General features: G+C 41.1%; 1 protein-coding gene across 1 annotated transcript; it reads left to right on the top strand.

The window, feature by feature from the left end:
- The first annotated feature begins 4,375 nt into the window (after positions 1-4,375).
- LOC121796305 (acyltransferase-like protein At1g54570, chloroplastic) lies at positions 4,376-9,135 on the top strand. Its single transcript, XM_042195133.1, has 14 exons — positions 4,376-5,105; positions 5,256-5,307; positions 5,904-5,959; positions 6,033-6,191; positions 6,274-6,378; positions 6,491-6,597; positions 6,686-6,807; positions 6,936-7,044; positions 7,215-7,345; positions 7,420-7,789; positions 7,892-8,005; positions 8,274-8,365; positions 8,432-8,755; positions 8,851-9,135. The coding sequence occupies exons 1-13, from the start codon at positions 4,682-4,684 to the stop codon at positions 8,730-8,732; spliced, it is 2,142 nt and encodes a 713-aa protein (XP_042051067.1). The 5' UTR covers positions 4,376-4,681; the 3' UTR covers positions 8,733-8,755; positions 8,851-9,135.
- The last annotated feature ends 2,547 nt before the right edge of the window (positions 9,136-11,682 follow it).

Raw genomic sequence — 11,682 nt, 5'->3', positions numbered from 1 at the left:
CGATTTAAATTATTTTTTCGCACAACATATATCAAATTAAAGATAATTTCATAAGGATTCTAACGAGATCTCACTTGCATATATTCCGATATCAAAATTTGAAAAAAAATTCGAAAATTTTCAATTTTTTCGTATAGCAACAAATATCAATATAGTATATAATATATGTCAATATAATACATGTAGAATGACATTCTTAATATGTGTTGATATTCTCAATGCATTGTGTTAATATTTTCTATTTGGTAGCTTTTATTTTATCTTTTTTAATTTAATTAATAAAAATAAAAATTACACATGACAAATTTTAGACCACTGGATTTCTAACATCCTATAATTTTAAATTAGTTGTAGTTAGCAATTAAGGAATGAGCTAGCAATTGATCAGACCCCTTACAGAAAATACATTTTTTCTATTAAAACATTCCAGCTTCATTTTGGAATAAAATTATTTTCGATAAAAATCAGAGAATCTGAAAGTATATGTTTAAATTTTTAAAAAGCTCGATATAAAAATTCTGAAAATATTAAAGATTTGTGTATTTGTCGATAGATAAATTTTTTTAAGACAGTTGGATATTTTATACACTGTAATCTTATATGAAGATTAGTAACGTCGTAAACAAACAAAAAGCGCCGACTTACGCTGGCGCAATCTACTTGTAATATCTTATGATTATTTAAAGGTGAATTTAAGCCAATATTAATATATGCATTAATAATATTTGACTTTTTTGTTCAAAAATTAAATTCAAAAGTCGAATAAGATTACAGGAGATTTAACCAAATTAATGAAGGCAAAATCTGTTCCCTCTAAGATATGATAATAATAAGAATTTCTACATCAATAATTCAATTTCTACAATTAATAATAAAACATTTGGAAAGTTGTGATATACACATAAAATACATTGCGTGATATTTTAATGATTATTATCTTTACGCGTAAATGAAATAATATGTGCTATCACCCTCGTTGAAAATCGCACTCAAAACTTTATGCCTTATTCGGGGTATTTCACTTTCAATCAAAATTTGATTAAATTCAAGACTTAGGAAAAGAAATGAAAATAAATGGAATCGACCTTTGTTAGAGCATCTTCAATGGCGGGCGTCCGGTCGGACATCCGGTCGGACGTCGCGACGGGCGACCGGGACGTCCGCCATTGTGGCGTTTAGGGTCGGATACGGACGTCCCGTGAGGACGTCGGGTGTCCTCGGACGTCGGCGCGACGGGCGGGCGGACGTCCGCCATTGTGGCGTCCAGTCGGACGTCCCGTTTTTAAATTTTTTTTTTAAACTCTATATATACGGCTCGTCGAATTTTATTTCATTCGCACCACTTGTGTTAACAAGTTACTCTCTCTACATCTCTAATTTCAAGTATATCTAGAATGTCTAGTGAAAGTGATAGCGAGAATGAGTTGGAGGTCGCTGTTGAAGGTGCGATAGAGAGGCTGCTACAACAGAGGTTGCAGCGGCGGCAGCAGGCGGCAGTACCTCGGCCGATCCATCGTCGAACTCAAGTACCCCGTGACCACATTGCTGCACATATTCGGTTGTATGCGGACTACTTCGCTCCGCAACTGCGTTTTGGGGAAGCCTTATTCCGGCGACGCTTTAGGATGCATCGTCCGCTGTTTCTGCACATCGTGGGTGCTTTAGAGAGAAGATACCTGTATTTTAGGATCAGAGAGGATGCAGCTGGCAAACCCGGACTCACGCCCTTGCAGAAGTGCACTGTCGCAATCAGACAACTGGCGTATGGAGGCGCGGCCGACATGTTTGACGAGTACCTCCACATTGGCGAGTCGACAGCCGTCGAGTGTCTGCAGAATTTTTGCGCGGGCATGAGAGCGATATTCGGGGAGCGGTATCTTCGGAGTCCGAGCCCCGAAGACTGCCAGATGCTGATAGATATGCATGGGTCGGTGCACGGGTTCCCTGGGATGTTGGGCAGCATAGATTGTATGCATTGGGAGTGGAAGAACTGCCCCGCCGCCTGGAAGGGGATGTACACTACCGGCTTCAAAGCCAAGCATCCCACGATGATCCTTGAAGCTGTAGCTGACTACCGGTTGTGGATATGGCATGCTTATTTTGGAGTCGCCGGGTCCAACAACGACATCAACGTTCTCCAGTCGTCGCCCCTGTTCAACGCTCAGTGCAATGGCGTTGGTCCCGCCATCAGTTTCGTCGCCAACGACAACCAGCATAATATGGGGTACTATTTGGCGGATGGGATATACTCAAACTGGCCCGTCTTTGTGAAGTCAATCAAGCATCCGCTCGGACAAAAGAAGACATACTTTGCGAGCCGTCATGAAGCAGCGTGCAAGGATGTGGAGCGGGCATTTGGTGTGCTCCAGAGTCGGTGGGCGGTTGTGAAGGGTCCTGCACGGCAGTGGTATATTCCCAACATCGGCGATATCATGTACGCATGTATCATAATGCACAACATGATTGTCGAAAATGAAGCTGCGGAACTGACTCAGTGGACCAACGAAAATGATACGGGTGCATGTCCAAGTCACGGCGTGGCCACCGCAAATGTGAATATGGGGGTACCTCATGGAGAGGTCGCGCGGCTGCGTGCATTTGCCGACATGCGGCAAACATATGCCCATGTTCGACTTTAGCAGGATATCATCGAAGAGGTTTGGACTCGGAGGGGTTGACGTGATAATGTATGAAGTTTTTTTTATTAGTATGCAATTTTTTTTTTCGAATCATGTATGTTTTTTCCGATGAAGTTGTTAATTTTTCCCGTAATTTTTTCGAATAATGTATGAGGTTTGGACTCGGAGGGGTTGACGTCAAATTTTATTTCCGTAAATGTAAATTGTTTTATTTGTAAATGTATGATTTTTTTTTATTGCGGGATGTCCTAGTGGGAAGGGCAGACATTGGAGGGGATGTCCTAGTGACGTGACAGTGGGATGGGAAGTCCTAGTGACATGGCAGGAGGTGTTTTTGGGATGTCCTAGTGGATGTCCTAGTGGGATGTCCGCCCACTGAAGATGCTCTTAGGTGTGAATGCTGAAAATAAGCAGAAAACTAAAAATAAAATAAAATAAACCACTATGGCTTAGTGTTGTTCAATCGGGCTGAATTATAAAGACCTTGTAAGAGTGGCCCAAACGAAAGTGTTAACTGGGCTGTCGTGTGTGGGCCTACAGTAATATTTTACTACTACAATTTAAATTTTGTAAAATAATAGTACTACATTATTGGTGAACGATTAAAATAGAATAATAAAATAATAGTTTAATTATTGCCCCTAAATAATTTTGGTGGACAAAATGAGTGTCGGAATAAGGGGAAATATTGTACTAATATTTATAATTTCTGTTGGGGGATTATTGGAGATGATATAAGCTAAGTATGTAAGAATATTTGATTTCTTATCATCATTTTTATAAATATTTATTAAAATATTTGTATGCGGCAAGCCATAATTTGGCTCAATACTTTTATGTTTTAGGTAACCACATGCTTCTATTTTCTTTTCAATAAATTAATCCCGAGTAAATCATAACTTAGGTAGTCATAATTGTAATGATAATTTTGGTTATATATTAATGAACCATACTCAAGATTATAAACGGTAATTATTATGATATTTTTTTTATAAATTACGTAAAATTAATATCAAAATAAGAAAAAATGTCACAAATTAAATGTCAGGTAGATCCAAAATTCCGACATATATGTCATGTAGAAATAAATTAAAGGGTAAATTGCTTCAAAAGTCGTCAACTTTGCAAATAGTTTGATATTTCCCGTAAACTTTAAAAGTTGCATGAAAAGTCATGAACTTTACATTTGGGTGCCGATTTCCCGTGTCGGGTATTCCGGCAATGGAGAAGAAAGAGTTGAACCCTACCTATGGAGGAAACACGATGGGACTGTAGATTGATGAATCGCGACCAGTTACATGTCGCAATGGAGAAGAAAGAGTTGAAATCTCGACGGGAATTGAGATTTCTGTCACAAAGAGAAGAGACATAAACCCTAAATTGATATACATTTTAATTTAATTGAAACTAAAAAACAACGTCGTTTTATTGTTCTGACGGAGATTTTGCCATGTCACGCCTCCGGCGAGCCACGTAGGATTAGTTTTTGCTGGAAATGTATCGGGTCGGGTCGTACGAGAAATTTGCAACACCTGGTAAAGTTCATGACTTTTCATTAACTTTTAAAGTTTACGGGAAATACTAAACTATTTGTAAAGTTGACGACTTTTGAAACAATTTATCCTAAATTAAAATGGCTGTCCATTTTCCTACAATATCTGCATTAATTATCATGAAATCCACTTATCTCAATCGTCGAAAATGGAATAACAACGTGGAGTTCGCAGCATCATCACAAAAATGCCCCTCAAGATAAAAATAACGGTGCCTTTTTCCATTTCTTGCACAAACTCTTTCATACTCTCCAAGACGTTTCTTTTTTGTCTTCAATGGAAGAAGTAGTAGTGATTGGCCATGTCTCAGACTCACTCCAGTGTTGATTTCTCTGTTGTTTATAGTGTCACGCAACTAAACATTTTGAGTGGTCTCTATTCATCTTCTTGCATCTCCTCATTTTCTTTTCCTCTTCCTATTTTTTGTATTTTTCTAGAATTTAGTATATATATCTATGTAAAGATCCCTGTTTTATACTCTCCAATTCCATGGCTTCAACAGTGAAAAGCTTTTCTCTTTCACCACCAAGTTTTGCTTCGAATTTAGAGAGAAGGGCTCATTTTAGACACTCGGTTAGGTGTTCATCTAGTAAGGATTCTTCCACAGGTGCATTATCTTTGGATGATTCTGTGAAGATTAGCAATGGTGCAGTGAATGGAGCTGTGTGGGAGAGGGTTGGTGTTGGCAGTGATGCCCCTGCTGTTGCTGAGGGAAAGAGGAGAGAGAAGAAGGAGAGGGAGGAGGTAAAGTTGGAACCTTTGTGGGATGATGGATATGGGAGTGAGACTGTGCAGGATTATCTTGAATATGCAGGGGATGTCATCAAGCCGGATGGTGGGCCGGTGCGGTGGTTCACACCAATCTCATGTGGGCCCCACTTGGGAGGCTCTCCTGTCTTGTTTTTCTTGCCTGGTATATGGTGTTTGTTTGATTTCTGAATTTCATGGGGTTGGAGAAAGTGGCTTTTTTTTTGTTACTATGAGAATTTGGGCATGTGGGAATAGGTTGATTGTTGTTTGGGGTTAAAAAAGTTATGTTTTTGAAGCTCCTCTGTTGTTACAGGAATGGATGGTCTTGGACTTGGGCTTATTCTCCACCACAAATCTCTTGGAAAGTGAGTATTTTTATTAATGATTCTTTGATACCATGAAATTGAAATTGGAATTGGAATTGTGTTGGAATCAGAATTATGCGGGATTGAATTTGAAGTTATAGTTGTGCAAGTGTAGGTGTTGCGTGTGTGCAGTGTGTGGCAATGTGTGTATTGCATGCAGCACGTTGTTGCGTCTGCAGTGTATGTGCGTGCACGCACGTGCAGTTGTGTGTGTGTGTTTGGGAGGTGCTCAATTTTACAACTATTTGGAATTTCAAACATTTACGTTGGTTATGAAATTCAGATTATAGAATTAGGAGGATTTGGAATTTAAATTTAATTCCATATCCAAACCTTTTTGTGTTACCAAACAATGGATTCGGAATTGAAAGATAGAATATGAGCTCAAATGATGTTTGATTTTCATGATCCTTTACATTGAAGAATTTGTGTGTTCTTTGTTTTTGTATCTATATATCTGTTTCAAGCAAGAGAGCTTATCATGATTAGAATATGGAATGCTTTAAGAATGAAAGCATAAGTGGTAGCAGTGTGTATCTTGCTTCCTTTAATTTGCCACATGAGTTCGTTACGGTGGTTCTTTTCTTCGGTTTTAGGGTATTTGATGTACGGTGTATGCATATCCCAGTGCAAGATCGAACCCCATTTGAAGGTATCCACGTTTATCAAAATGTCTTCAATGATGGTTCCATTTGAGTAACACTCTTTTATTCATAAACCTATAGAGTTGGTATTATGGGTTGAACGATCTTTGAGAGACGAACACTCTTCGTCTCCTAATAAGCCCATCTATCTGGTGGGAGATTGCTTCGGTGGATGCTTGGCTCTCGCAGTTGCAGCAAGAAATCCTGATATCGACCTTGTCATGATACTAGCTAATCCAGGTCTGTTTCAGAACCAACATATTCGAACATTTTTCAGATGCATCGTTCGATAGGGAAGCTTAACTGATTATTTATTTTTCAGCAACATCATTTGCCAGGTCACAGCTGCAGCCTTTTCTACCGTTGCTGGAAGCATTGCCTAACGAACTCCATAACGCAGTTCCTTATCTCCTAAGCTTCGTTATGGGTAATTCAGTGCTTTTGGTTTTGGATATCTTTACTATACTGGAATGAGTAGTCGAAAATTTTCTGGAAACAAAGCTTTTTGAGTTGTAAACTGTCTACCTTCTCAAAACCAGGTGATCCGCTGAAGATGGCTACGGTGAATATTGATACAGCAGGCCCTCCAGCCCAATATTTCGAACAATTAGCCAACAACCTTACTGCTATGCTGCCTCGTCTTTCTGTAAGGACATCGTTGCTCTCGCTCTATCTCATCTGCACTTTGTTTTTCAAAACTTAACACCAACTCATATTCAATGAAACATTAATAGGGTTTGGCTGATATCATACCAAAAGAAGCCCTGCTTTGGAAACTGAAGCAGTTGAAAACTGGTGCTGCTTATGCTAATTCTCGTCTTCATGCCGTTAAAGCTGAAGTACTTGTTCTTGCTAGGTTTGTTCTCTATCTTTCTCTATTACTCAATATTATAATTTGTATAACAAACAGATCTTCTTCTTTTTCGATGTTGTGCACATTTTTGTTTTTGAGTCTTTGAATTAATGACGAGCCATACGTCTCAGTGGCAAGGATGCCATGCTTCCTAGTAAAGACGAAGCTTGGAGGCTCTTAAAGTCACTGAAAAATTGCAACGTACGATACTTCAAAGACAACGGGCACACCATATTATTGGTAGGTGAGGATATTATCCTGGTTTCTTCATAGATGTATAAGAACGTGTTTAAGGACCGATTTAGATGCTAGACAATGGAAATTACGTTTCTTGACTAAACGGCTGAGAAACCGTTGGCATAAGATTAATGATTCAAGTGTTTTGAAACACTCTTTCTTGTTTTTTGCAGGAGGATGGTGTTAATCTATTGACTATTATTAAAGGTACTAGCACGTACCGTAGGTCCAGAAACTTTGATTATGTGATGGATTTCGTACCTCCTAGTAAATCCGAGTTCAAGCAAGCATTCGAGGGAAACGGGTAATATACCAACACAATTCTTTATCCTTTGTTTTTCAGAGTAAATAGTGAAACATTCTTCTATATTTGAACAGATTCCTTCGGAATTTCGCTAGTCCTGTGTTCTTGTCTACTACGGAAGACGGGAAGATAGTGAGAGGCCTAGCCGGAGTTCCCAAGGAAGGTCCAGTCTTGTTAGTTGGTTATCACATGCTTATGGGTTTAGAACTCTCACCATTAGTCGAACAGTTCCTGCGAGAGAAGAAGATCTTGGTTCGTGGCATAGCACATCCGGCTTTGTTATCAGATCTTGTTGAAAGCGAGAGCAAAGAATTTTCGTTTAAGGACACCATCCGATTATATGGCGCACTACCTGTTAGCGCAAGCAATCTTTTCAAGCTGTTCAAGACAAAATCTCACGTACTGCTGTATCCCGGTGGCGCTCGAGAGGCTCTCCACAGGAAGGTTCGTATCGTATGCGTTGTGTTATTTCGTTTTTCTTCATAAACATGTTTGTGACAATGTCAAGATATCAGCGTTTTAATTATGCTTGCAATTGATGATCAGGGTGAAGAGTATAAACTGTTCTGGCCGGACCAGCCGGAGTTTGTGAGGATGGCTGCACGATTTGAAGCCACAATCGTGCCATTTGGAGTTGTCGGAGAGGACGACCTAGCTGAGGTACTTTTTTTGTGATATTATCAGCTAACAGATTTTGCCTATCAATGATGAGTATCACTAGCCTTGCATTTTTCCTAAGACTAAAGTTTAAAATTGGTCTCGTACATTTGCCCAATTTTGGACTTTAAAACGCGCTTGGCCGTTAAATATGGACCAAGATATAATGTTTGGGACCAAAAGCTAACGAACTTAATGTGTACTGCCAAAAAGTTTTTTTGGCCAAATGTATAGGACCAAATTTGAACTTCAGTCTTTTTCTTATCGGCAGTTAGTCCTCGACTATGATGACTTGATGAAGATCCCGTATCTGAGTGACCAAATGCGAAGCAACAACGAGAAGTCTCAACAATTTAACGTCAGGTATGCAGGCCTTACCTTGCTGTTGTAACATGTCCAAGCTGATAGCTGATATCGCGGTTGCTGTAGGGCCGGGATGAGTGGTGAGGTCGCGAATCAAGAGCTGTATTTCCCCGGGCTCTTGCCAAAGATTCCCGGGCGGTTGTACTACCTATTTGGGAAGCCGGTTCCGACCAAGGGAAAGAAGGAGATGCTCAAGGACAGAGAAAAGGCGCGGGAGCTCTACTTGGAGATCAAGTCTGATGTTGAGACGAGCATGTCGTACCTGCTCAAGAAGAGGGAGCAGGATCCATATAGGAGTATTGTTGATAGGACCGTGTATCGAGCCTTTCGTGCTCCCATGGATCAGGTCCCGGCTTTTGAACCCTAGGTGGTCAACCGTTTGTTTGCAAGGTAACTAGGTGACCTTGGATGTCGAGTCATACCTGCATCGACTCTTGCTTGTTCTCGTGTTTGATCGTAGGTTTTGCTCGTCGGTGTTCTTGCAGTGAACTTGTGTCGGTCGATGCGGGGTCTTGGTCTACATGAAGAGGCTTGTGTGATCAGAATGTTGGTGTTGTGGAGCTGGGAAAAGTGTCAACAATGGTAATCGAGAGACTTAAACAGGCTGTGCATATTGAAAGCTATTGGAGCGAAGAATGTGTTTATTTCAATGTGTATAGTCCATCGGTTCTTCCTCTATATGTAGGGAAGATTACAACATATTTTAGGAATAAAATCAATCTATTCTAGAACTTGCTATTACAAATCAATTTCACATCTTTCTCCATTAATGTCGTTCTTCCCTTACTTTTGGAATATTTGACACTCCCCCTCAAGTTGAGCAATGGTATCTCCGATGCTTAACTTGCCCAATATTTCTTTGAAGACTTTTGGGTGGACGGCCTTTGTCAAGATGTCTGCAAGTTGTTCTTCTGAACGGACAAACGGGAATTCCACAATACCTCCGTCCAACTTTTCTTTGATAAAGTGTCGATCAACTTCCACATGCTTTGTTCGATCGTGTTGCACAGGATTTTCTGAGATGCTAATGGCAGCTTTGTTGTCACAGAACAACTGACTCTTCCGAGTAGGTGGGAAGCCAATTTCAGCGAGCAGTCTCCTGAGCCACAGGATTTCCATGAGTCCACTCTTCATTCCTCGGAACTCTGCCTCGGCACTAGATAGAGCTACCACCTTTTGTTTCTTACTCCTCCAAGTAACCAAGTTTCCCCCTATAAAAGTAAAGTAGCCTCCCGTAGATTTTCTATCCACCGGGTTGCTTGCCCAGTCAGCATCTGTGTATCCATCAATCTCCAAGTCTTCTCTCTTTGCTAGGAACACCCCATATCCTACAGTTCCTTTTAAATAACGCACGATCCTCAATGCAGCTTCCATGTGACTCGCTTGAGGTAGGTGCATGAACTGACTTACAATGCCTACGGCGTATGCAATGTCGGGTCTGGTGTGTGAGAGATAGATAAGTTTTCCGACAAGCCGTTGATATCTTTCTCTGTCAGCGAGCTCTACTCCTTCCTCTGTCTTCAGACCATGGTTAGGGACCATTGGAGTGTCTGCGGGTTTACATTCAAGGAGACCTGTTTCCGCCAATAGATCTAGAACATACTTTTTCTGCCTTAGGAATATTCCGTGTTTGGATCGCAACACTTCTATCCCCAAGAAGTATTTCAGTGCTCCTAAATCTTTCATCGCGAATTCTTTGAACAAATTCTCCTTCAACCTCTGGATCTCTTCTATGTCATCTCCTGTGATAATCATATCATCAACGTAGATAAGCAGACAAGTTATCTTGTTGTCTCTTCTTTTTGTGAAGAGTGTGTGATCGGACTGGCTTTGTTGAAATCCCTGCTTGAGCATGGCTTGGCAGAACCTGCCGAACCAGACCCGTGGGGACTGTTTCAACCCATACAAGGTCTTCCGCAGCCGACATATCTCTCCATCTCCAAATTCTCCAGAGAAACCTGGTGGAACCTCCATGTATACTTCCTTGTTCTCTTCCAGTTCTCCATGGAGGAAGGCGTTAGTCACATCAAACTGGTGTAGATTCCAGTCTTTGCATGCCGCAACAGATAGCAGTGTTCGCACAGTCTCCATTTTAGCCACAGGAGAGAATGTCTCTTCATAATCTACCCCATATACTTGGGTGTATCCTTTTGCCACGAGTCTAGCCTTGTATCTCTCGATTGAACCATCTGCTCTTCTTTTTATGGTGAATATCCACCGGCATCCAACTGGTTTTTTTCCTTTGGGCAGCGTACATTTCTCCCATGTGCCATTCTTGACTAGAGCGTCTATTTCTTTCTTCATAGCTTCTCTCCAGTGTTTGTGTTTGCTTGCCTCCTCAAATGATTGTGGGATGTCTTCTTCCTCATATAAAGCCATCTCGAAGGCTCGGGCCATTTCTGATAAGTAACCCTGCGCAATATTGGAAACTGCATATTTTGCCTTTCTCCCTTTCCAATCTGGTGAGTATCGTTTAGGAGGTACCCCTCTTGTTCTCCGTGGGGGCAGTTCGTATGGATCCTGTGTATCTCCACTAGTTTCACGGTCGTCATTGTTCCTGTCAAGATTAGTATCAACATCTGAACTGATTACCTCAGGAATCGAAGGCGGGGTTGATGGTCGGGTAGTGTCACTTTGTTCCTCGTTTTGCATTACAGGACTTGACGGCCCGGCGGTGTTGCTAGCTTCCTCAGTTGGACCAACGTCTGTGACAGGACTTGACTGTGGATCTCCCCCTATCTGTGGTTCCCTTGTCTGAGGTTCTTCCCCTAACTGTGGTTCCCTTATCTGAGGCTCTCCCCCTAACTGGTTATTTTGGATACTTGGTAGCCAATCTAGGAGGTCGTTGTGAGGACTATGGTCTGAAGGTTGTGTCTCCCCCTGACTGCTAGATTGGGTGTAGAAATATTCTCCTTCCACAAAATCGCAATTCATGGTGGTGTGTATCCTACGGGTTTTTGGGTCATAGCATCTATAGCCTTTCTGATTTTTACCGTAGCCAAGGAATACACATTTAAGGGCACAAGGGTCGAATTTGGAACGGTCTTGCTTAGGAATATGAACAAAGACCGAGCACCCGAATACTCTAGGTTCAAGAGATAGGGATGATGGGATTTCAAAATGTTGGGAAAGGGTATCGAGGGGAGTTTTAAAGTTGAGTATTCCGGTTGGAAGTCGGTTTATAAGGTATACGGCAGTGGCGACAGCTTCGGGCCAGAAGGATTTTGGTACTTTGGACTCAATTAAAAGAGCTCGTGTGATTTCTAGGATGTAACGGTTTTTCCGTTCCGCAACCCCATTTTGTTCTGGAGTGTAAG

This window comes from Salvia splendens, chromosome 3 (assembly GCF_004379255.2).
Source record: "Salvia splendens isolate huo1 chromosome 3, SspV2, whole genome shotgun sequence".
Classification (NCBI taxonomy): domain Eukaryota; kingdom Viridiplantae; phylum Streptophyta; class Magnoliopsida; order Lamiales; family Lamiaceae; genus Salvia; species Salvia splendens.
Note: the sequence above shows the minus strand (reverse complement) of the source record. Positions and strands in the feature narration are given on the sequence as shown.